This window comes from Balaenoptera ricei, chromosome 8 (assembly GCF_028023285.1).
Source record: "Balaenoptera ricei isolate mBalRic1 chromosome 8, mBalRic1.hap2, whole genome shotgun sequence".
NCBI lineage: Eukaryota > Metazoa > Chordata > Mammalia > Artiodactyla > Balaenopteridae > Balaenoptera > Balaenoptera ricei.
In genome coordinates, this window is record NC_082646.1 from 60,039,899 (window position 1) to 60,065,871 (window position 25,973).

The following is a 25,973-nucleotide window of genomic DNA, read 5'->3' on the forward strand; positions in this document are numbered from 1 at the left end:
ATGGGTTTTTCTCCCCAAAATTCTTTCTCAAGAAAGAGCCACTACCCTAGGCCATACCTTTCAATCTGGACAGAGCTCCTGACCACAGAGGGCTCTCAGCCCCTGACTGGTCCCCAGAGTGGTTGAAGCAAAGTTGGAGATGCACTGCCCTACTGATCTGTTCTGATATTTTATGAAATGTGACAATGGAGAAAAAAGTAACACTTCTGAATTAATATCTTATTTTATTATATGTTCTTCTGTATCCCTAAAAGTTTATACGTGCAAATTGGCAAAAACAAAAACAAAAAAACCATACACACAGACACACACACACACACACACACACACACACACCCCCAAGCAAGTAAAACTTTAAATAAAGTCTTCCCACTGGGAAAACCATGGCTGCCGCGTGTCTGGGGCTGCCCTGTGTGTAACGTGCTCCTGCTGAGGCTGCACACACCCGTGTCTTATCCCGGCGGCCAGGCGGCCCGCCTCTGATTCGCCTCTTGGCCCAGGTCCTATTTTTTCCCATCTTCAAGCTCAGGGTTTGGCCCTTGTTTATTCATTTATTCATTCATTTGAAATATTTACTAAGCACCCACTATATACCAAGGAAGATGACTGAAGGAAGACAGGGTTCCTGCTCTCTGGAGCTTGTCAGTATTTCACTCCACGCCATCCACTGGGGAGCAGAGATGTGCAGGCTCGTGTGGATGCTGAGGGGACATGGGGCAGGATAGAGGCGAGGAAGGGAGAAGTGTATGTGTGGGTGGCTATTGTGTGCCTGAAGCTGAGCTGGGCACATAATACATCGTATCATCCCACCCTCCTGCTGTGCTTCTGAGGGAGGGTTTTGTTTATTTGTGGAGTATCTCTCTCTCTCTCCCTGCTCCAGAGTGCAGGTGTCCTGGTGACAGGGCACAGGGGTCTCTATCTTCTGGAGGTAAGAACAGTGTCAAGCCCAGAGATTGGAAAAAAAGGAAGAAAAGCAAGGAGGGGAGTAGCAAAGATGGATGGAGAGAGGGAAGGAGGAAGGGGTCAGGGCAAGGACACTTTAAGCTGAAGCAGTCAGGGAAGGCTTCTTGGATGAGGTGACATTGGGAAGGAAGGATGGGAGGGATTGCAGTGGGAGAACCGATAGAAAGGCTATTACAGAAAGAGGGAATAACAGGGCATGTCCCTGGAGATTTCTGGAATGTGAGGGTCTAAACTAGGAAGAGAATATCATAAACTGCTGTTTTCTACCCAAGACTGAGAGAGAGACAGACAGCTAAAAAAACTTTTTTGTCTCCAATGGAGTTAATATAACCATCCCCTCCCACCTGAGGGACAGCTGGGCAAGAACTCTCCCCTGGGCGCTGGAGGGAAGGCAGAGTGTTGGCTCAGGGAATGAGGATAATAGCAATAATAATTACAGTACCAATGACGTCTGCTTCCCTCTATCATTCCCTACTAGGTACCAAGCCTTTATATATGCCTTCACCTATGGGGTAGATACCAACCCCACTTTCCAGATGATGGAAAGTATGCCTCAGAGAGGAAGCAAAACTCAAGGTCACACAGGACTCAGGCGGGGTCTGCTTGCTTCAGCGTCTGCACTGTTTCCTCTGCCAGCACCCTTCCCTTCCTGCCTCTCAACCCTCGAGAAGGCTGGAGAGCATTCAGGTGCAGTCTGTGGGCTCTTTGGGATCCAGCTGCCAGCCTGCTTGGTGAAATTATTAGCTTTCGATTTCAGATGTCCAGTTTCGTGGGTTACTAGAAAATGGGCCAGGCTCCTTTAAGAAACTCTCCCCTCTGTCCGCGGCCACCTGGTGGCTCCCCTCCTCCCTCACTCTGCACCCCCTGGAAATCTTCACATATATGGATCATGGCTAGAAAAGTGAACACATGAATGTGGACAAGAGGCTGGAGCAATTGCTGTCTGCCTAGACGCCTGTGAGGAGTCCGGAGCCCTGGAGCTTGACTTGGCCAGACCCCCGTCCACCACCCCTCACCCCTCAGGCCTGTGCCCAAGGAAGCCGTGCAGGATTCTGAGCAGGGGTGTGACAGGAGCACCAGAAGCCTGGGGCTCTCCTCCCAGTCTGTGACTGGACACACCCCAGAGTCTCTCTGGGCCTTAGTTTCCTGGCCCGGGTGCAAGATTCTTCTCTCCCTTGGGTGTTGATTTCTCTGTCTGGGAAATAAAGCAGGCTGCACTGTGATCCCTCATGCCCCCCAAATCTGTGAAACAGGGGTGACATCTCCTGTCTTCTTGCCTCCTCCCCCTGTCCTGGGCTGTCCCGAGAAGCAGGTGCACTAATGGTGGGTAAACAGGCAGGCAATGTTCTGACACAGGGAGGGCTGTTCAGTTCTGGCAGAGCAGACAAGCCTGCACACAAATAACTCTGCTACCAGGGAGAGTGTCATAAGGGCTCTAGAAACCTCTTTGCTGCCACAGCTACCTGCTCCTCACACCTCCCGGCTCCCTGATGGCTGTTCTCACACCCAGGAAAGTGGGTCAGAATGTAGGGCGGGTGTACCTGAGGGTGAATGCCCCCTTGCAGGTCCCCACCCTACCCAGCTGAGCTATGACTGCTATCAGAGGCAGGGATGGGGGAAAGGTATGGGGTGACAGCATCTCTGCGTCCAAGGTACAGTCCTGGCCATTCTCCTTCCCTCTAAGTACCTATGGCTCCCCATTACCTTCTGGATATGGTCTGAGGTCCTTAGTCTGGCATTCGAGACCCTTTATACCTAGCCCAGGGCCTGGGGCATGGAGGTGCTCCGTGACTATCAGGGAAGTGAGTGGACCTTCTCTGGCCCATCCTCCTCCCTGGTGCTCCTCCCAGGCACTTGGGACATACTGCAGATTGCCGACTGTCTCCCAAACGCACAGTGGACTCAGTTGTGAGGCCCCCACCTGCAGTGCTGTCACCCCTTCCACACCTCTGTGTGTTCTTCAAGATCCCCCTCGTTGCTACTTCCTCCCTTGAAGCCTTTCCTGACCCCCTCAGACAGAACCACACAATCCTACCTGTAAGGTAGTATTGTGAGTGGTGAAAAGTGTCATCCCTGCAGCTAGACTGCCTGGGTTCCAATATCAAGCTGTGCACCTTACTAGCTGTGTGACCTTGGGCAAATGACTTAGACTCTCTGTGCCTCAGTTTCCTCATCTGAGAAAGTGGGATAGTAGTACCTCCTCATATGTTGTTGGAGGAACAAATGACACAATATTTATCAAAAACAAATATTTATGGCACACTTAGAGCAGTAACTGGCACCTGGTTTCTCTCCTGGATGAGTTTTCTGTTGTTGATTGAGCTTAACATCTGAAGGTCTCCCTACATTCACTGTATTCATAGCATTTTTATCTAACATGAATTTTCTGATGCTCACAAAGGATTGAATTGTTGCCAGTGCTCTCTCAATTCACTGGTAGTGAATCTGCATTTGTGGATAAGCTCTACAAGATGAGTTTTCTGATGCTGAGTAAGACATGTTTGGCTAAATGATTTCCCATAGGCGGCCCATTCATGGGCTTCCTCTCCTGTATGAGTTTTCTGATGCTGGCTTTGAGACTTTGACTACGTTATTCAGGGTCTCTGAATCTCAGGTTCCTCCTTTGAAAAATGGGAATGTTTAGATGGCATAATATACTATCTTAATGTGTGTGAAGTTCTTAGCACAGCACCTGGATTATAGGGAAAGCTTAATGCACGGTGACCGACGTGGTTGGTGGGTTTATCTCACTTGGCTATACCGTGATTTTGTCAGCAGGAACTATGAATTATTCATCTTAGTGCCTGCAGAGCCTGGCAGTGGTAGGAGTGTGTGAATGTTTACTCGGTAAGTGAATGATAAATGGGAGAGTCATTGGTCAAAGCTGAGCAGAGGCCCGTGTGGGTGTATCAGTTGTATACCTGGCTCAGCCTGATGGTGGCTGGGACCCCGCCCCTATGAAGTATTTTCTAAGCCCAGTGCCTATTGATCCTGACAGCTGAAGAGAAGCATAGATAGAAGAAATCCCTGGAGTCCACTCACCCAGAGTAAAGGACCATCCCCACCATCTTTTTAAACTTCATCCATCCTCACTATTGACTAATTCTCTCTTAGGGCATTCATTCAACAGCATTCCACCTGTTTTTATTTACTGAGCACCTACTGTGGCCCAGGCACCGTGCTGTGCCCCAGGGATCCAGTGTCAAAAATACAAATAAGATCTCTACTCTCATATAAGTTATGAAAGAGAAGCAGAGGGTGAGTAAACAGACTTTTACAAAGTGTGGGAAATGTTGTGACGGAGACACACTGGGTGTGGGAGTTGGGGGGCACCTAATCCAGACTTGGGGGGAGTCAGGGAAAGCTTCCTGGAGAAAGAGTGCTGAGCAGAAGACCCAGCACGCAGTTCTAGCAGGTGACACAGCAGGCTTGGGGAAGGGTCTGAGGAATCACAGAGACGTGGACGCTGGATTGTGAAATTGCAGTATCAGGGATTCTAGCATCAAAGGATCCGAATGACAGGATCCATATTTTCTCTACTGTGCTTACAATATTTTTTTCACTAAGACTTGAGACATACCTTGTTAGGGAAGCCCTGGCGTCTTTATGAAGTAATTTGTGCTCATTGTACAACATGGAAAAATAAGGGATATAAAGGAATGAGTGGGTGGGTGGACGGAGTTTCCTTCAACCCCTGTTAACATTTAGGCACATTTCCTTTCCTTTCATTCATTTTTTGGGGTTGTTTTTAGTTTTAGTTTTTAAAACTGAGATATCATTTACATACCGTAATATTAGCAGTTTTAGTGTTTTTTAGTATTTTCACAAGGTTGTATAACCATCACCACTATCTAATTCCAGAATATTTTCATCACCCCATTAGCAATCACTTCCCATTTCCCCCTCCCACCAGCCCCTGGCAACCACTGATCTGCTTTCTGTTTCTATGTAGTTGCCTATTCTGGACATTTCATATAAATGGAATCACACAATATATGGCTTTTTGTGTCCGGCGTCTTTCACTTAATATAATACTTTCAAGGTTCATCCATGTTGTAGCATGAATCAGTGCTTCATCCCATTTTATGGTTGAATAATATTCCATTGAATGTATATGCCACATTTAAAAAAATACATTCATCAATTGATGGACATTTTTTTTCACTTTTTGTGGCTGTTATGAATAATGCCACTATGAACATTTATGTACAAGTTTTTGTGTGGACATCGTTTTCAGTTCTCTTGGGTATCTACCTAGGAATGGAATTGCTGGGTCATATGTTAACTCTATGTTTGATGTTTAGAGGGACTGCCAGACTGTTTGCCAAAGTGACTGCACTGCTTTACATTACCACCAGCGATGTATGAGGGTTCCTGTTTCTCCACATCCTTGATAACACTTGTTATTGTTCTTCTTTTTCTTTTTTAATTTTATTTACTTATTTGTTTATTTTTGGCTGCGTGGGATCTTCGTTGCTGTGCACGGGCTTTCTCTAGTTGGGGCCAAGGGGGGCTACTCTTCATTGCGGCGCGCGGGCTTCTCATTGCGGTGGCTTTTCTTGTTGCGGAGCACGGGCTCTAGGTGCGCGGGCTTCAGTAGTTGTGGCACACGGGCTCTAGTTGTGGCTCGCGGGCTCGCGCAGTAGTTGTGGCGCACGGGCTTATTTGCTCAGCGGCATGTGTGATCTTCCTGGATGAGGGCTCGAACCCGTGTCCCCTGCATTGGCAGGCAGATTCTTAACCACTGCGCCACCAGGGAAGTCCCTGTCCTTCTTTTTCACTGTAGCTATCCTAGTGGGTGTGAAATATCTCACTGTGGCTCCCCCTGCCCTGCCACACCAATCGGCTTGTGGGATCTTAGTTCCCAGACCAGGGATTGAACCCAGGCCCTTGGCAGTGAAAGCAGAGTCCTAAACCACTGGACGGCCAGGGAATTCCCCTCATTGTGGCTTTAATTTGCATTTCCCCCATGACTAGTGATCTTTTCATGTGCTTATTGGCCAGTTGTATATCTTCTTTGAAGAAATGGCTATTCAAATTCATTGCTTGTTTTTAATTGAATTATTTGCCTGTTTGTTGTTGAATCGTAATAGGGTCTTTATATATCCTGGATACTAGGCTCTTATTAGATACATGATTTGAAAATATTTGCTCCATTTTGTGGATTGTCTTTTTACTTTCTTGATAGTGACTTTTTATTTATTTATTTATTTATTTATTTATTTATTTATTTATTTATTTTTGGCTCTGTTGGGTCTTCGTTTCTGTGCGAGGGCTTTCTCTAATTGTGACAAGCGGGGGCCACTCTTCATCGCGGTGTGCGGGCCTCTCACTATCGCGGCCTCTCTTGTTGCGGAGCACAGGCTCCAGATGCGCAGGCTCAGTAATTGTGGCTCACGGGCCCAGCTGCTCCGCAGCATGTGGGATCTTCCCAGACCAGGGCTCGAACCCGTGTCCCCTGCATTGGCAGGCAGATTCTCAACCACTGCGCCACCAGGGAAGCCTGATAGTGACTTTTGAAGCTCCAAAGTTTTTAATTTTGATAAAGTACAATTTATCTACTTTTTCCTTTAGTTGCCTGTGCTCTTGGTGTCATATCTAAGAAACCATTGCCTTATCCAAGGTCATGTAGATTCACACTTATGTTTTCTTCTAAGAGTTTTATAGTTGTAGCTCTTACATTTAGATCTTTGGTACATTTTGAGTTAATTTTTGTATATGGTGTGAGGTGGAGGGGGTCTGACTTAATTCTTTTGCATATGGATATCCAGTTGTCCAAGATTCATTTGCTGAAAAGACTATTTCCAAAGACTTGTCTTGGTTCCCTTGTTAAAAATCAATTGACCGTAAATATATGGGTTTATTTCTGGACTCTCAATTTTGTTCCATTGATCTCTATGTCTGTCTTTATGCCAGGATCACACATTCTTGATTACTGTAGCTTTGTAGTAAGTTTTGAATTTGGGAAGTCTGAGTCCTCCAACTTCGTTCTTTTTTTTTTTTTTTCAAGATTGTTTTGGCTATTACACTTCCATATGAATTTTATGATCAGCCTGTCAATTAATGCAAAAAATCCAGCTGGGGTTTTTGATAGGGATTGCATTGAATTCATAGATCAGTTTGAGGAGTATTGGCATATTAACAACCTTGTCTTCTCCTTCTTTCTTTTGGGTATTTATTGAGTATAAAGTTGAGCTTATGCCAAACATACTGTTTTGATTCCTGATTTATTCTGCTTAATATTCTATCATAGGCATTTCCCTGTGTTATGAAAGATGCAAACATAATTTCAATGCTATGTAGTATTATTCCATTGTTTGGCTGTACTATACAAAATTATAAACTCTTGGTTGTTGGATAATCTATCTAGGAAGGTACTTTGTTCTGGGTCCCTCATGATATAGGCCTCTCCCTATAGGCACAAAGGGACATTGGGAGGACTGGTGGCACACAGAAAAGCAGCAGAATCAGAAAATAGGATCCAACAGGCTGCACAGACACTGATACAGCATGTTTGTTTTAGGCATGTTCTCTAGAACAGTGGACTTGAAACAGTTAAAAATTTGCAGCATGATATTCATTTTACATTGTAACTCAGTTCATCTGAAATGAAATTTTACTAAATAATATTTACTTTTCCTGTTAGCCAGGAGAAGCTGGTCTGCTGCAGTTACAAACAACCCCCAAATCTCAGTGGCTCAAGAGCTTTCTTTCTCTCTCATGCTACATGTCTATCATCTAGCAGGAGAGCCCTGGGATTTTGGTCTCTGAAGGCTTTCCCATCCAGATCATTGCTGATTTCAGTGATAGAGGAAAGAGGGTGTGGTAGGCAGAAGAATGCCCCCCCCCAACAATGTCTACATCTTAATCCGTGGAACCTTTGAATATGTTATATCACATGGCAAAGGGGAATTATAGTTGCAGATGGAATTAAGTTTCCTAAAATCAGTTGATCTTAAAATAGGGAGCTACATGTATTCATAAAGGTCTTTAAAAGTGGAAGAGGGAGGCAGAAGAGGCGGTCAGAGCGATGCAATGTGATAAGAACCCAACCTGCTGTTGCTGGCTTTGAAGATGGAGGAAGAGGCCTTGAGACATGGAATGTGGGTGGAAAGGGCAAGGAAACAGATTTACCCCTAGAGCCTCTGGAAAGGAACGCAACCCTGCTAACATCTTGATTTTAACCTACTGAGGTACATTTTGAACTTCTGAACTACAGAACTGCCAGATAATACATTTATGTTGTTTTAAGCCACTAAGTTTGTGACCCTTTGTTATAGCCTCCATAGAAGACTAATATAAACAGCATGGGGAATCATGCACCAGCCCTTAAATGCTTCTGCCCGGAAGTGACATATGGCACTTCTACTCATGTTTCCTTGGCCAGAGCAAGCTGCATGAGCATGACTAACTTCATAGGACTGGAGAAATTTGATCCACCCATATGCCCAGACTTAGAGGGCAACAGAATATTGGTAAATATAGTAGTATCTACTATACCTTTGCCATCTGCACCTAATGCTTGTATCTTTCATTCTATTCCATTAAAAAACAACAACAACAAAGTGCTGGTGGCAACTCTGTAAGTTGATTTCATTGTCAACTAATGGGTTGTGACCCCTGGGTTGAAAAACACTGCTCTACAGACCCTCCTCTGCCCATGCCTGATGGACCACATGACACACCCTAAGCCTAGCTGATTGGCCCAGGCATCGGACACCTGACCAAAACTGACCAATGAAATTCCTCTCCTGGGGATTTGGAATTGGGCCATTCAGCCAGTTAACCGTGGGAAGCTGAGCAGAGGCTGAGTAGAAATAGGGTCGGAGTGAGAGCCACATGCAAGCCAAAATGATGGAGGGGCAGAAAAGCCCTGAGTAAGCAGAGAGTTGGTCCACAGAGACAATGTAGCAGCCGCACAGAGAGCAGTGCAGCCGGGAGAACATGCAGCCCCAGGGAGAGAGGTGGAGAGAGAGAGCAGCCGCCTGAGAGGCTGATGGCTTCCCCGTTCCTGGCTCCAGCCCCCGTGCGTCCTGCCTGCATATCCTTCCCGTGAGATTTTTGCCTCCTTATCATACCCTCTCTTTTTCTTGAGCTCTGCTAGGTGGGTTTCTATTCCTCATCTCCAGAGGGTCTTAATCAGCTAGAACACCAGCGGTATTTCTTGCATGGGACCCAGCTTTGGCTCTGAGGATCAGGCTTATGGGGTACAAACAGGACTTGGGGATGAACTAAACCCAGCCATCCCACAGTCTGGAAGTTTGGCTTTTACCTCAGTTTTGTGTGTTTGTGCTTGCTCTTCAAAGTGGACAGGCAGAAGCCATCTCTGAGGTCCTGCACAAGTGGGGGTCCCGGTGAACTGGAAGCGCCCCTACAGGGGCCTTTTTTCTGATAGCATTGTGGTCAGGAAGCCAGTGGAGTTGTTTCAAGGACCGTTTGGCTGTGGGACAGAGTGGAAAGGACATGGACTCTGGAGACAGGCAGCCATAATTCACCTCTTTGAGCCTCAGTTTTCTCATCTCTGAAATGGGATTGTGGAAGGATCAACAACAGTGTTCTGGGAAAAATACTGAGACATGCTGAGGGCATACAAGCCTGGAGGGCGCCGGCAGCTGTTGTTGTTGTCTGAGGAAGCCATCAGCGTCCAGCTTCCTGAGGAGGTGGCCCGGCGGCTGGTTGAGTTAGCAGCGGGCCATCTCCCACTGCTGGGCTGGCCGTGCTTCCTGCCCCTCGTCACGCTTACTCTCCTTCTCGCTCCTTCCTCACCCTTTCATTTCTTCCCCCAACTCCTGTCCTCATTTCCCCTCTTTTCTGTTATTCCTGACGTTGATGAAAACACCTGCTTTAGGAAAGCAGCAGGGTTGGACAGAAAATAACCAGCCTCTGGAGGCAGACGGACAGAACTGGGTCTGAATTCTGACTTATTAGCCCCTTGCTTGCTGTATGTTTCTGGGAACATTACTACATCTCTTTGAACCTCGAGTTCATTATCTGTAAAATGAGGGTTATAATGCTCATTTCACGGTGCTGTTATGAGAAATAATTATTTGGGCACTCAACAAATGCTAGTTCCTACTTTTTAAAAATGTTAGTTGCTTCTTACTTCCTTCCCTCCCTCCCTCTCTCTCTGACTATCACTACTCCCAGCTGGCCCCCCGCACCAGCTTCCTGTGGCCAGGGTGCCACTAGTCCCTCTCAGGGGTCACTGGGATGGCCTCAGGCATTTGTGGCCTCTCCTTTCCATCAGACCCGGGGCTCCTGAGGGGTGGATTGAGGTTTCTGGAAGCAGCTGGGATCTCTGTGGCCTGTCACTTCTCTGGTCTCCTCTGCAGGTCCAGCCTTAGCTTGGGAGCTGCTAGTTCAAATTGTGTGATCTGCATTTTTTTCTCACTTTAGCAATTATTATACCCCAGCTGACTGTGGCATCTTCACACTCTAAACACTGATAAATATTTATGAGGAGGAGAAAAACCCAGAACTCCTAGGGGAGGTGGGGGAGGGATGTGCTAGGCTATTATTTGCTAGCTAAGCTCAGACCCATCAGTGGTCCCTTGGGCCCCAAAAGTAAGGGGTGGGAGTGATGGGGTGTGCTACGGAGGCAGCACAGAACCACCACCCCACTCCCCTCCTGGGAGGACCTGCTGTCGCTGGGACACTGTGGGCCTCACCCCGCTTTGCCCTGGATGCCTGCTGGACCTCCTGCCCCTCCAGGATTTGGGCTGCCTGTATCGCTCTCCGCGCATGCAGGTCTGCTCTGTTGCTCTGTGTCTGCTCCATCTCTCTCTGTTTGTGACTGTCTCTCTCTCCCTCTCTTGTTTGTTTGTTTTATCATCTCTCATTCCATCCTTTATTGTCACATCTCCAGGGCCAGCATCCCTCTCCTCTCCCTCCCTCCCTACCCTCCCTCCTCCAATACCTTCTCTGCCTCTGGGTCTCCGTCTCTACCTTTCTTCTGTCCCTCCCAACATTGCTCTGAGCAGTTCTGGGGCTGGATGATGGGGGATAGGTGAGGGGCCTCAGGCTCCCAGACCAGCTGCAGGGAGACAGCAGGAGGAGCTGCTGGGGACCAGGGTGTGCTCTGGAAGGCAGAGGGAGCATTTTACGGGAGTCAGGGACCATGCCTCTGCCTGACCCCGCATCCGTGCTCTGCTGTGTGGCCATGGACACATCCCCTCCCTTCCCTCCCCTCAGTTCCTCAGTTGATTCCTTCACTTATTCATTCATTCACCCTCTCAACTAATTTTTTTTTTTTTTTTAAAGAAATTCACGGTCTTTTATTTATTTATTTATTTATTTATGACTGTGTTGAGTCTTCGTTTCTGTGCGAGGGCTTTCTCTAGTTGCGGCAAGTGGGGACCACTCTTCATCGCGGTGCGCGGGCCTCTCACCATCGCGGCCTCTCTTGTTGCGGAGCACAGGCTCCAGACGCGCAGGCTCAGTAATTGTGGCTCACGGGCCCAGTTGCTCCGTGGCATGTGGAATCTTCCCAGACCAGGGCTCGAACCCGTGTCCCCTGCATTGGCAGGCAGATTCTCAACCACTGCGCCACCAGGGAAGCCCTCAACTAATATTTATTAAGTGCTGGCTGCCTACCATTCATTAACACAGATTTGTTAAACACCTGCTAGATGTGCCGTCCTAGGTGCTTGGGACGCATCAGTGGACGAGAGAGACAAAGATCCCTGCCCTCGTGGAGATGACGTTAGCAGAGTAGACAGGCATAAATGTAATCCGAGAGTCAGTTATGTAGTGGGTTAGGAAGTGGTGAGTGCTGTGGAAAAAGGGAGAGTACAGTGAGAAGACTGGGAACGCTGGGTAGGCACAGGGTGAAGCTTCATCGTATAAAGCGGGCAAGCGGATCTGTGCGGGGAGAACGTCCCAGGGAAGGGACTGTTGAGGCAGGGACCACCCTGGTGTGTTGGAGGAAAGGCAAGCAGGCTTGCGGCTGGAGGATGGGGGAGAGTAGGGGGAGGTGAAGCTGGGAGGTAAAGGGGGAGGGCAAACCACACACACAAGGCCGTGCCTCTGCGTGAGCTGGGAGGACTTTGAGCAAATGAGTGGCAAGGTCTGACCTATCTTGGAAGACTCCCTCCGCCTGCTGGGTGAGGAACAGACTGAGGGGGCTGTCAAGGGAGCCCAGGGGAGCTATAAAGGCAAGCATGGCGTCTCAGGTGGGGGTGGCAGTGGAAGACAGTGAGATCTGATCATACCAGGCACTGTTCCGGCTCCCAGCGCTTGGATGGTGCCTGCAAATCACTCCAGGCCCCTTGTTCTGGTCCTGCCGAGGGATGGCCTGCAGGAGCCTACCCCTGGGCGGGATATGCTAACCTGGACTTCCCGCTCTTTCTCTCCCCAGGGTGTTCAAGAAGGCGAGCCCCAATGGAAAGGTGAGTCTGTAGCAGCCGCACCCCGGCTCCTCTCTGTCCTCAAACTCTCATCCTCTCTTCGGGCATCTTTACTGCCGCGAAGGACCTGCACACCCTGTCTGAGGGAGAGACACAGCCCTGTCCTTCGGAGCTCTCGACTACAAGGAGAGGGGCCCTGTCAGCAAACTTTCTGTCTCAGGGGGGCAATACAACTCTCCTGGACTTTAGGGAGCCCCTGCCCGGGTGTGGGGAGGCACGGCCTATGACGGAGAGGCTGCACTGTGAGTGCAATAATTAGAGCAAGTGCCAAGGGCCTCAGGGGAGCTGAGTCCTCCGGCATGAGCGGCCCCTGGAGCCTCTCTACTGAACCCTGTTATCCGGGGCAGCTCCCAGTGCCTGCCCTGTTCTCTTTCTTAATACGGCCCCAGGCTCCATCCTGCTTTCCTCTCAGTTCAGCACAAATTACTGACATCACTCTATGTCAGGTATAGGCTGAGCCAGTGGGAATCGGGGTAGGGTGTACTGAGACAAATAAGGCACCGCCTATGCCCCTCACAGCCAGATGCGGGAGGTAGACACAAAAACTGGTAATTTCAATATAAAGTGGCAAGTATAGCTGCAGACCCAGCCTGGGTGGTCAGGGATGGCTTCCGTGAGGAAAGATGCATTCCCAGGCAAGGCAGGGTGGAAAAGGGCATGCAAGGCATGAACATAAGTTGTAGGGAGTCTGGGTGCCAAGAGGGAGGCAGAGGGAGCGGGAGCTGAGAGGGGGAGGTGGCCGGGCTTAGGAGCTTGGACTCCTGGCCTGGGCTGGCAGACGTGCACCCACGTCTCCCTTCTGAGCCCACAGCAGACATCACCAATCACTGTTCACCCTTTCCTGCTGAGCCCATATTCCATCTTGGATTCTTCTCAACCCAGGGCCCCAGGCAGCCCCTACCAATCAATCAGAGTTGGCATTTGGAATGAAACTCATTTGTCATTTTACCTCTGGGCACTGAGGAACCATTAGAGGGTTTCAGACCAGACTACCATGGTTAGATTTGCATTTTAAGATGACCAGTGTGGCTAAGGAGGGGAGAAAGGTCCGAAGAATGGGAGGCTCCAGGCAGCAGACCATCGAGGGGCTGGTGTGTAGTCCAGCCAAGGGTGGCTGTGAGGATGGAGAAATCTGATGGAGGGGGACTCGTCAGGATTTAGGGATTGTGGAGGAGTAGGAAGCAGCCAGGATGACACTCTGGATTCTAGCTCTGGGGTTCTTCCCTGAAGACTGGTTACCGAGTGGGGCACTCAGTGCCTCGGAAAACAAGTCCTCCTTCGAGTGGATCTCTGCAGGCTGCACAGAGGCCGGGAGCAGTGGAGGGCACTGAGCTCGGTGTTCAGAGCGCCCTCTCGGCGCCGCTGGCCCTGCTCTGGGTCCCCCCGTCCTCTCAGAGATGCGCCCAGCACCCCCTCTCAGCAGACTCCTTTGCTGCTGCCACTCCACCCTCAGTGGTGCTTGGCATGAAGATCCCTGCAGGCCTCAGTGTCCTCATCTGCAAAATGGGAACAATAACAACTTCTTCACAGGGTTTTGGGATTGAACGGGTGCTTTAAAAATTATACAAGGGCTTGTTAGTATTAAGACTGGGGCTCAGGTCCAAGTCCAGTTAGGATTTTGATGAGGGCTAGGGTTGGGTCCAGGGGTTTCAGGGGCAGCTCCCAGGGTTTCCTCCAGGGTGGGGGCCCACAGCTGCTAACACCCTCTGTGCCTCTCCTCCCCAGCTCACCGTCTATCTGGGAAAGCGGGACTTTGTGGACCACATCGACCTCGTGGACCCCGTGGGTGAGTCCCTGGAGGCCAGAGAGGGAGGGGAGGGGGGAGGCAGGGCTGGCCTGGCTCCTTCCAGAGAAGAGCGTGTTGAAGCTGCCCAGGAATAGCCTTCAGGTCTCCAGAGGGGCCTGGTGCCAAGAAGAGGACGTGTGTTCAGTCAGCAGACGCGTACCAAGCAGCTACTTTCCTCTTCTACTGAGGGGCCTGTGAGAGGAAATTGTGGGAAGGATGGAGGTAAGAAGCAGGGCAGGTGTCCTGATGAGGAGGAGGAGGAGGAGGATGACAACAGCCACCACTTATCGTGAGCCGCCTTATGCACCCAACACTGAGGGTAACTACTGTTATTACCATCCCTGCTTTACCGAGGAGAACAGGGCACCGGGAGGTTACGTGACTTCCTCCAGGTCACAGAGCTAGTAGATCGAGGAGCCTGGATTCAAACCCAGGCAGTCTGGCTTCGCAGAACCTTTGTTCTGCTCCCTCCTAATGGCAAAGGGTGGGAGGTGGAAGGAAAACCTAGGGGCTTGTGAAATGGAGGCTGTCCTCGCTGACATGGGGTTCTTACCGGAGGTTGGGCTGTGGCTGAAGGCACCTTCCAAGGACTTTTTCTTGTTCAGGGTTTCTCAACCTCCGCACTCTTGACATTTTGGATTGGATAATTCTTTGCTGGCGGGGGCCATCCTCTCTGCTGAAGGATGCTTATCAGCCTTCCTGGCCTCTACCCTTTAGACACCAGCAGTCCCCCCATCCCAGTATGACAATCAAAAATGTTGTTAGACCTTGCCAATATCCCCTCGTGGGGCAGAATCACCCCCAGTTAGGATTCTAAGAACCAAAGCTCTCCTTAAGGAACCTCAATCTCATTGCCTCTTCCCACAGCTGTTTGAGGGAGGGAGGCCCAGGATGACCCCTATTTTACAAATGTGCACAGTGAGGCCCAGAGAGGTTAAATGATTAAAGAGGGACTTGAACAAACCCGAGTGAGGCCAAAGAAGGTGACAGGTTGGGAGGATGGGCCCTGGAAACTGCATGAGGCCAAGTCCAGGTGAAGAAAGTAGGATGTGTTGCTTGGGGAAAAATTCACAGAGAACGTGGCCTGTCATCACATCCTTGCGGGCTTTGCTGGGGCCAAGAGGGCAGGAGTGACTTGTGGTTCCAGAGCCCAGGTGGGAGCAGAGAGAGCAGAGTGGCAGGTTTCAGCTCGCTGAGAGGAAGGCCTTTGCGACGTTAGGGAAGGACACCTGGGGAGTGCCTGGGGTCCCTGAGCAGGCTGTGGGCTGCAGAGTCCAGCTCTACTCCAGGCCCCTCCCTTCCTGGCCTGGAGCACCACGATCCCACCCCACTTCTTCTCCCCAGCCCTGTCTGGTGTCCTCTGAAGCTCACTGCCCCCTCTGCCATTTCCATCTCCTCCCTGAACTTGGAGGCAGGGAGCAAGCATCCCTGTGTTCGCCTGTGGCCTGCTCCAAGGCAAAGTTTCCTACGGGCTGTCTGAGGCCAGGGCTGTTCACGCCCCTTGGCCTTTAAGGATAGCAGCGGGGTCACGGGGACTGGGGAGAGGGGCAGGAGGGATCTGGCTCCCGTAACACACACAGGCACCCTGAGAACTGTTTGACAAGTGTTCCTAGAGCACCTGCTTCATGCCAAGCCCTGTGCTGGGCCCTGCAGATCCCAGAGAGTGCTGGGGCATCGTCCAGAGTTGCTCAAATGACCCACAGTGAAAAAATCTTGTTCCCTCACAACGTTGAGCTGATTATGTCTTCCCGATGTTTAACTATACCCCTGGTTACCCTGCAAACTCAGGGGCAAGTCCGAGCCCCCTGACCTCACAGACAGGACGTTTAAAGTCAAGCCCGGCCCTCCTTCCTCCTATGCCTCCGGGATCTGCTCTCCCAAGTCTCAGAGCCATGCTCTTCCCACTGCCCACCTTGGGCTGCCCCTTGGTCACCTAAATGATGACCTTTACTTGCCCTTAAGACCTGGCTCCCGCTCCGCCTCCCCCAGGGAGCCTTTCCTGACACCCCTGGTTCGGGGAGTGCCCTTGCTGGGATGCCCTCTGCATTGAATTTCCACTCAGCCCCTGGTGCCCAGGCCCAGAGGAAACCCCACGGTAAAAGGAGAGAAGATGCACGTCAGGCTCTGGGCACGGGGTGGGCACCCCCTGACCAGCTGTTCCTTGGACCTGCCCAGCACCGGGAGAGGACCAGGAGCCCTCCGGGCACTCACTTTCTAATGTGGCCTCTGAGGGGTCAGCTCTGGGGGTCAGTGTGGGGTGGGGTGGGGGGGCTGTGGGTTAGATTGGGGAGGTCAGGTGACAGGGTGATCCCTGAGCCGATCGTTTTGGCCTCCTGGGGTCTGGGCAGAGAAAACATCCTTTGTCTTCAGCTGGACTCTGTACTCCCAAGGCCAGGCCTTGGGACATTCTCCATGGTGTCACATGTGCCAGGCACTGTCTAACACTTTACACATACTGACTCATTTCGTCCTCACAGGAGCCCTATGAGGTACGTACTACAGGATCTGTTAATCCCAAATCCAAAAGCTCTGCAAGCCCCAAACTGTTCATGAGTTTGACACAAAATTCAATTAGTGGCAAACCTGACCTGAACTGATGAGAGGCCACTGATACCTTAGTGAGCCTCTTGGTGAAAATATTCGTGTTTCCCTGCAGAGGTATTAATGAGTTTGACAAGGGGTGCTGCCCCAGAGCTGGCAGAAGACGTTAGAGAATATATGGAAGATGGACCATATGGCCTTTCTACAATTCAAAACTTCTGAATTCCAGAGTATACCTGATATTGGGGTTTTGGACCCATCTTATTATTCTGACTAACAGATGAAGAAACAGAAGTTAAATAACCTGCCCAAAGTCATGAGCTGGGTCTGTCAGGCCAGCCTGGGTGGGTGCGTAAGGGGGGACGTGGTGGTACCATCCACTGGGCGCTGGCCTCCTCATTTCGCTCATGATGCTTTTGGACAGACAAATGGTTGAGTTTAAATTTAACTTGGTGTTTGGGGCTCAGAAGTTGGAGCGGTCAAGTCTACTCACCCTCTGTCCTTCCTCCAGATGGTGTGGTCCTGGTGGATCCTGAGTATCTCAAGGAGAGGAGAGGTGAGCTGTGGCCCTTACCCCCAGCCTGTTAGGGGCCTCCTTTTCCTCCATGACCTCCAGCCGAGGGCCTTCCTGACTCGCAGGCAGAACGTCAGCAGTAAGAGAGGCAACAAGCCTGTCCCTGCCCCTCCCCGCTGGTACTTCCCTCGACAGCTGCAGTCAACGTCAGAGCAGGTGCCTTGGCCTCCCCTGGCCTGGGGCGGCCCTGCCTGTGCCCATTTTGGGAGAACCTTTTAATGCCCTGAGCCCTTTTACATCAATCCATCATGACTGTTGCAAGGCTGGGGATGCAAACAGAGCAGGAGTCAGGGTCTCATTGTACAGAAGAGAAGATTGATTCCTGGGGAGGTCAAGGGATTGTCTAAGGTCAGCAGGAGGACAGGAGGCGGAGGGTGAGTGGGACAAGACTCTGAGCCTTCCGGACACCACCCAGCACTTGTTTCTCCTCCCACTACTCTTTCCCACTGTGCTCCTTCCCAGCCCCTATCAACCCTGTCAGACCCTCTCCACACATACCCTGGGCTGCAGTGGGGGGTGGAGAAGAACAGAACCGATCCAGCAGTCAGCCCCGCTTCCTCCCAGGGGCCAGGCACCTGACACCCCATCCCAAGGGCAGCGCAGCCCTCCCCGCAGGAGCTCTGGGACAGACCCGTGCCTCCAGTGGGGCCAGTCCCAGGGCTGCGGCTCACGCTCTGGGGGGCGTGTTTGCTGCCCTCCCAGGCCCCTCCTTAGTGCCCCCTGCTCCCACAGTCTATGTGACACTGACCTGCGCCTTCCGCTACGGCCGGGAGGACCTGGATGTCCTGGGCCTGACCTTTCGCAAGGACCTGTTTGTGGCCAACGTGCAGTCCTTCCCGCCAGCCCCTGAGGACAAGAAGCCCCTGACTCGGCTGCAGGAGCGCCTCATCAAGAAGCTGGGCGAGCACGCCTACCCTTTCACCTTTGAGGTCAGGGACTGCCAGCCCCTGGGGCCCCATTCCAGAAGCATCCCTCTAGCAAGCCCTCTGGGCAGGCATATGGGGGCAGCTGGGGCAGCAGCTCCATGCCACCCAGTTTCCCAGTGTACGCTGGGACCAGGGCATTGGCACTTACGTTGCCTGGTAAGTGTCTCTGGCCACTGCCAGGGGCATCACCCTTACCTCTGCGCTACTCCCCAGACCCTCCTGAGTCCGGGTCATTGGTGGGAGAAAGGGGGGTCGAGGGGGCTGCTGCAGAGAAAGAAGGAGCCCTTTCTGGCCCCTGGGTCACCACAAGGCTGTCTCCTCCCTCAGACCGGCTGCCCACTAGCACTGCTTCAACCCAGCTCACAAACGAGGATGGCAAGTAGTGGATTTCCCTGCTCGGCCATCTTTTCACTCCAAGACCCCAAGATTCTGGATTTTCAAATTAACTGTTTCTCAGACTCTGATTCTGTGATTCAGTGAAATTCCCTGGCTTTCTGTGAGGGTCAGAGAAAGGGAGAGGATACAGAGCCATCCTCTCTGTTATAGATGTATTAGCTTCTTGTGGCTGCTATAACGAACCATTGCAAACCCGGTAGTAATTAAACCTGCTAATTAAAACACGAATGTGTTATCTTACAGTTCTGGAGGTCAGAAATCAAAATCAGGTCTCACGGGGCTAAAATCAAGTGTCAGCAGGGCTGCATTCTTTCTGGAGGCTCTAGGAGGGAAACTGTTTCCTTCCCTTTTCCTGCTTCTGGAAACCACTCACACTCTTTGGTCCCTAGCCTACCTCTGCTCCATCTTCAAAGCCAGCAATGGCTGGTCCATTCTTTCTCAAACCCCATCACTCTGACGCTGTCTTTTCTGCTTCCTGCTTTCACTGTTAAGGACTCTGTGATAAGGCCCATCTGGATAATCCAGGATAATCTCCCCATCTCAGGATCCTTAACTGAATCACACTGTAAAGTTCCTTTTGCCACTTAAGGTAACATTATCACAGGTTTTGGAGATTAGGATGTGGACATCTTTGGGGGGCCATTATTCTGCCTACCACAGTGGGAACATCATGGAAAGACCTTTTCAACTCTTGTTCTGTGGGGACTGTGCTGGGTTAAACCCTTAGATAAAGAAAAACACTGAAATCCTTGGCTTTACTGAAGGGGCCTCTGGTCTAACATGGGGCGTGGCTTGGCATGGTCTGATGGGGGAAACGTGGTCTGTCCCCTGAATTCCCTAGTCTGATGGCAGGGACATGGCCTGTCCTCAGGGTCCCCTGGTCTGATGAATGTGTGTATGGGTGCCTGGGGTGGGAGACACAGAGGGGTCAGTGGTGAATGTGACAGGTCTGTCCGTCCTCTTAACAGATCCCTCCGAACCTCCCATGCTCTGTGACGTTGCAGCCGGGGCCTGAAGACACAGGGAAGGTGGGTCACCCCCAAGGGAGCATCTCTCTGGGTCCAGGACACTGTGTCTCCAGTTCCCTGGCTTTCTCTCTGGGAGGGCGCTGGAACCCTCCCTGTAGAAGCCTCCTTGCTGCTAGGCCAGGCTGATCCCACCTCAGATAAGCAGTCTTTTCAGACAGGGCAGCAGATATGGGATCACTCAGTTATGTGCCCAGGGTCACTCTCACTGGCCTCGGTGTTGTCTGCAGAATGTTCTCTGGAAAACCAGCTGGCTTCACAACCCTGTGTGGAGGTGCAGTCATCACTGTTTCACAGGTGGGGAAACTGAGGCTCAGAGAGGAGTGACACCATGAGTGGCCCAGGCCTCAGATCTCTGAGCCTGTTTCCTCATCTGTGAAATGGAGGTGGTAGGATGTGCCTCGTCGTGTGGTCGAGAGGGTGGAGTGAGACGCTGCAGGGGCACGCCCAGTGCAGGGTCTGTGCACCGGAGGTCGGGGGGAGCTCTCTAAACAGGGCTGCTGAGGTGCCTGTTGTTGTTTCTGGGTGGCTGCCTCACTGAGTGATGAGGACAGCCCCCCAGACAGGCAGGAGTCTGGACCGGAGCCCGGTCAGGGAGCAGCTCTGCGGGAAGGTCGGATGGGGGAGGCAGCCCCGCCGCTGGCTGAGCGCAGGGCTCCGAGTCACACGAGGGGGGTCAGGCCGTGGGAACGTGGTGTTCCCATCCAGCGGCCTCATTAAATGAGAGGGTGGGCAGGCTGTGCTCACGGGAGCCGGTCCTCTCCAAGGCTCTGCGGTCAGTGACCCTTCCCCACAGGCCTGCGGTGTGGACTATGAAGTGAAAGCCTTCTGCGCCGAGAACCTGGAGGAGAAGATCCACAAGCGGTGAGAAGGGTGCAGCTTCCGCCTGCCTGGGCGTGGGCTGCCTGCTGGCAGAGGGAGGGAGACAGGATGGGCCGAAGTCCGAAGAAGACAGAAGTCACAATGCCTGGAAGTGTGCGAGGAGGGGCCTCACGTTCCAGCCTTGGGAGCTCTGCAAAGGGCACTCGGGAAGGCTGGCAGGTTGTGAGGGCTTCCTGGGGGAGGTGGCTCAGTTGCCTTGGCTCAGGCCTCAGCGCTTTTCCCTTTGCACCACTGTACCCGCTTCCCTTATCTCCCTGCCTCTAATCTCTTCCTCTCCAGACGGCGTGTCCTTTAATTTTGTTTTGGAAAAAAAACGAAAAACGAAAATCAGATTGTTTTAAACAGTGAGCAAGATGTTTCCCACCAGCTTGGACCCCCATCCCCCAGTTCTCCTGGGAGGCCATCAGCAGGAGGTTGTGGCGGCGGGTTAGGGGGGTGTCAATGGAGGCTTCTAAACAAGGCAGGGAAGGGGAGAACGTGAACCCACCCAGGGCAGAGGGAGGAGGTCAGCCATATGTCAGAGAGGGGAAGCATTTTCCTGGAGAGACACAGCCCTGGGCAGACAGAGAGCCCAAGCTAGCAGCCAGAAATAGCTGGCCCTGACTTCTGGGGTGAGCTGCCCAGCCCCGCGCTCACACCTGCCCCTGCTGGGGTCGGGCTCTGCTCTGGCTCCTGGCGAGGCTGGCCTCAGCCCCCAGCTCTGATGCACCCTGCTTCCTGAGGGCGCTGCAGCCTCTTAGGGAGCGGGCTGAGTTTGCCACCTGGTGGTCACAGGATGCATTGCACATCTCCAGCTCCAGCCTGGCAGCTTATGTGTGTGGGGAGATGGGATCCTTCTCCCTTGCTTCTCTGTCCCCCTTTTCTTCTTAAGCCCTGAGATCAGGAGAAAGGAAGGGGGTTGTAGGTTGTGGTAGGTGGCCTAACCAGAGCAGGGAAGAGGAGGCAGCATTGAGAGCCATCACTCTCAACCTAACCACCAATAGGACATTTTAAGTCCACGCCGGAGTTACTAATAATGATATAGCAACTATCACTTATCAAGAGCTTATTAGACACCAGACACAGTTCAAAGTGATGGACATGTATGAACTAATTCGATCCTCACAGCAACCCTAAGAAGTGGGTCCTGCTGTTGTCACCATTTTACAGATGAGGAGACTGAGGCACGGAGGTTAATTTACTCAAGGTCATATAGTTAGTATGGGGAGAGCTAGGACTTTAACCCTGGCTATCCAGCTCAGGGAATGGAGGTGGCTTATCTGAGAAAGAGGGATGCCGGGATACCTAGCGCACCTGACAGTCAGGAGACTGCCTGACTGAGTCCCCATCCCCTCACCAAATCTTCGTGTCCTTGTTTCCTCCCTGAGTCCATCACCTTCATTGAGCCCCATCCCATCTCTGGGCCTCCATCCTCTCACTGAGTCTTTATCCTCTTTACTCCCCCTGACTGAATCCACACCTCCTCACTGAACTCCATCACCTCTCTGAGCCCTGTTTCTTCATGGGGCCCTTGTCCCCTGTGTATATTTTTATTTAATAGATATTTAGCAGGTATTTATTATATGGCAGCAGGCACTGTCACAAATACTGAGAATACAGTAGTGAACAATTTAGCCAAAAACTTCTGTCCTTAAAGAGCTCACACTCTTAGGTGACATCGGGGATGCAGGAAGTGAAACACTAGTCCCTTTCTTAGCCTCCCGCTGGCTACCAACACACAGATCCGCATAAAGTGCTGCCATGGGATGGTTTGGCCTCTGATGTGGTGGGAGTTCAGACCAGGAGAAGATCAGAGTGGGCGGATCTAGGGAGTTTCCTGGTAGAGCAGGTGTTTGGCTGGGCCTTGAGGAAGGAAGCAAATGAGGGCAGAAGCTGGAAGAGAGTGTTATAGGCTGGGACCCAGTATAAGCAGAGCTTCAGAAATAGGACTAGATAGACCATCGAGAATGATAGTGAGGAAGTGGAGGAGGCTGGGGACAGGATGGAGGAGGTTGGAGTGGGACCAGATGGTGACAAGGCCCTATGCCAAACTCTGCAGTCTGGACTGGAGTCCAAGGTCATGGAAACCATGGCAGTCTCTTGAGCAAGAGAAGGATGTGAGGGTCGCAAGGAAAGAGGATGGAGGCAGGTGACTCTGGTCATCTTTTGCTCTACCCATCTCCACTAGGAATTCTGTGCGCCTGGTCATCAGGAAGGTGCAATACGCCCCGGAGAGGCCCGGCCCCCAGCCCACAGCCGAGACCACCAGGCAGTTCCTCATGTCGGATAAGCCCTTGCATCTGGAGGCCTCCCTGGATAAGGAGGTAGGAGGCTTGGGCTTGGCAGGGGGTGGGGGCCACTCCCCCAGGGCTGGAGCCTCAGATCCCAGCTCTCTCATGCCCTCCAGTCCTCCTCAGCTGGGAGCTTCTGCCTCCAGCCCAAGGATCACAGGGCTCAGGGAATCTGAGACCTCTGTTGGAGGATTTGGAGAAGCTTCTTGGGGACTAAAGGCGTGGCAGAGGTGGGGCATGAGCTCAAAGGGTGCGATTGACTTCAGAAGTCAGCGTACCTCCTGAAGGGTCCTGGGTCCTGGCCATCTCCCTGCACCCCCGTGCCCCTTTGAAGTGTGAGCACCTCCTCTCCCTCTTGGGGGGCAGCTGAAGGCAAGTGCTTGGGCCAAGATGCAAGTTGAGGCCCTTCAATGAGGATTCAGAGCAGGTTCCCTCAGTGAGTGCATCAGCCCTTCCCCACCTTTCTCCTGCTTCTTCCAGACCCTCCTGGGTCTAAATTCCAGGCAGCCAGAGCCACCAGGGACTTGATATATCACCTACTCCAGTCCCTCCATTGTACAGAGGGGGAAACTGAGGCTTAGATAACCTGTTCAAGGTCACACCGCTCTCACCGTCATTACCATTATTATTACTGTTATCGTTACTTCTGGTGACCAACCCCGGAGTGGAACACAGGAGTATCACCTTCTAACTTAATTATCTTTCAAGGTCCCACAAGGAACTTAAGTTTAACGTGCCCAGTGGCATCAGTGGGAAGTGGCTGATGAACTTGGGGCCAATGTCAGAGTGGCCAAGGCCTGGGGAACCCCAGGAGATGTGTGTGGGGCCTCTTCTCCCTCCCCGTCATCTAAAGCTTTGGAGTCTTCCCATCCATCCCTCTCCCTTCTTACACCTCCCAGATCTACTACCATGGAGAACCCATCAGTGTCAACGTCCACGTCACCAACAACACCAACAAGACAGTGAAGAAGATCAAGATCTCGGGTACTCGGGCAGAGGGCCGGCCCAGGGGGCGGCAAGGGGACTCCTCCCAGGGGTTGGGGTAGCTGAAGGCTCTCCCCTCACTAACAGCCTTGTAAATCACTACTGGCCCACAGAGAAGCCCAAGGCCTGCTAAGCCAAAGGGTAAGGCTTTTGAGGCTGGTAACACAGGCTGCTTATTGGCGGGGTGATGAGTTTACTATTGAAGCCCCCTCTTCTCTTAGGTTCCCTGGGTTCTGGCCAGGGCTGTCCTTCAGGGGAAGATTTTTGTTTATGGAAGGAGTGGGCATGTTTGAGCTGCCATGTAGAGGATGGGTCCATCTCCTGCAGAAGCTTCTGGTGGACTGGCTGTTGCCTGGGGCTGAACATCCCCAACTCGGGGAGCCTGGGACCCCTGGCTCACCCCACCTTGTTTCCCTCTTCCTCCCCAGTGCGCCAGTATGCAGACATCTGCCTTTTCAACACAGCGCAGTACAAGTGCCCCGTGGCCATGGAAGAGGCTGAGTAAGTGAGCACAAGGCCAGCTTTGGACGTGTGGGGTCCGGTGGGGAAAAGAGAAGCCCTAGGTCTGGTCACAGGTCCAGATGGCTCTTCTCCACCTGGCAGAGGGCCTGGCCTCAGATTTCCCTGCAGCTCAGTGTAAATGACCCTGAACAGCCTTTTAGAAACCATCCACTTGGTTTAGCTATAAGGAAATGCATGCTACAGTCAGGGAAAAGACCCACTAAAACTAGAATGACAAAATAAGAGCTAGTGAATCTAAGAGGACTGGGGTTATGGAGGGAAGAGAATAATTACACTGTACTGGAAACCTAGATTGCACAAAGCCCTCTGAGTTCGGGTTGCTGCTGACCCCAGTACGTAGGGAAGGAAATGGGGCCAGAGAGATGTGACTTGCTCAGCCTCACGGGGCTGGCCAGCGGCAGAGCTGGGGCTCCTCTGACTCCGAGGGTTGCTGCACCCCAGCTCGCTCACTGTTGAGAAGGGGGATGGCGGATGGAGCAAAAGCAGGCCAAAACTGAACAATCCAAACACCTTACACATGATGGATGGAGATGAGATAAAGCAAATAAGGTCTTCACTGTAGAACCTAGGGGGTGGGTATATGGGTGTTCACTGCACAATTCTTTCAGTTTTCCCGTATGTTTGAAATTCTTTCATAATAATATGTTAGGGAAAGAAAAAGTCCATGCTGTCTCCACTAAAAAATTATCCTAGCCAAACAGCACAGGGCCAAGCAGTACATTGAATTTTTAAAACCTTGCAGCTGCTTACAAACCAAGAATGAAGTTGTTGGATCACCCCAGGGTCACTGCTGTTTGCACGTGGAGCAGAGATGTGCCCCTTTTGGGTGGCAGTGGCCTCCCTGCCAGAGCTGGGCCTGGCCCATGTGGCCCCTTCGTGGGGGAGGGGGACTTGGAGCGGGGGAGGGGGACTTGGAGCAGGGCCGGGCTCTGTGACCTGGCTGGGCTGGGGTTGGCTCTGGGGGCCATCTCCACATCGGTCCCCCTTCTTCCCAGTGACACAGTGGCACCCAGCTCGACATTCTGCAAGGTCTACACGCTGACCCCCTTCCTGGCCAACAACCGAGAGAAGCGGGGCCTCGCCCTGGACGGGAAGCTCAAACATGAGGACACGAACCTGGCCTCCAGCACCCTGTGAGGACCCACCCTCCCCAGTCCCAGCTCTTGGATGTGCCCCCTCCCCCGGCTCCCCTGCCCTTCCCCCAGACAAGTCCACACCCACCTTGGTCCCACCAGTGCCAGCGTGGGCTCAGGCTACCCTCTCCCCAGGCGTTGTCCAGGGCCTGTCCTCATGAGCTTGAACTGCCAGGGAAGCTGTCCCCCAATCCCACCCCTCTCCAGGGGTGCCCCAGAGAGCAAGATGGACCACTCGACCAGCCTCTCATAGTCAGTGCTGGGCTCTGCTGGCTTGCCTAGGGGAGGGCAACCTGGAAAGGCTTCGTGCAAGAGGCAGGAGCTTCTGACGTCATGTCTTCTGTTGGATGGAGTGTGACCCTGAGGCAGAGCAAGGCTGGAAGGAAGGAAGGAAGGAAGGAAGGAAGGAAGGAAGGGAGTGGCTTCTGGAAGGGTCCTAGCAGGAGAGGATGAATCAGGACAGGCCTGGGGAGTCTGGAGGGATGAGGGTGGTGAGCGGGGCTAAACCACACGTGGGGGTGTCCCTGGAGGGCAGAGATCCCAGGGCCATAACATAGGCTCACTCC

At 52.0% G+C, this 25,973-nt stretch overlaps 1 protein-coding gene across 5 annotated transcripts in view; it reads left to right on the forward strand.

Moving 5' to 3' along the window:
* The window catches only part of ARRB1 (arrestin beta 1), a 74,019-nt gene that overhangs the window by 40,272 nt on the left and 7,774 nt on the right, over window positions 1-25,973 (forward strand). For 4 of the 5 annotated variants that reach the window (XM_059930795.1, XM_059930791.1, XM_059930793.1 and 1 more), the window contains exons 2-11: window positions 12,320-12,350; window positions 14,094-14,154; window positions 17,207-17,251; window positions 18,002-18,198; window positions 19,560-19,619; window positions 20,413-20,480; window positions 22,666-22,801; window positions 23,668-23,752; window positions 24,181-24,253; window positions 25,270-25,407. In XM_059930795.1, the coding sequence (XP_059786778.1) occupies window positions 12,320-12,350; window positions 14,094-14,154; window positions 17,207-17,251; window positions 18,002-18,198; window positions 19,560-19,619; window positions 20,413-20,480; window positions 22,666-22,801; window positions 23,668-23,752; window positions 24,181-24,253; window positions 25,270-25,407 (894 nt within the window). Of the gene's footprint in view, window positions 1-8,777; window positions 9,016-12,319; window positions 12,351-14,093; window positions 14,155-17,206; window positions 17,252-18,001; window positions 18,199-19,559; window positions 19,620-20,412; window positions 20,481-22,665; window positions 22,802-23,667; window positions 23,753-24,180; window positions 24,254-25,269; window positions 25,408-25,973 lie in introns of those variants that run through there. The other variant, XM_059930794.1, reaches the window with a different exon arrangement.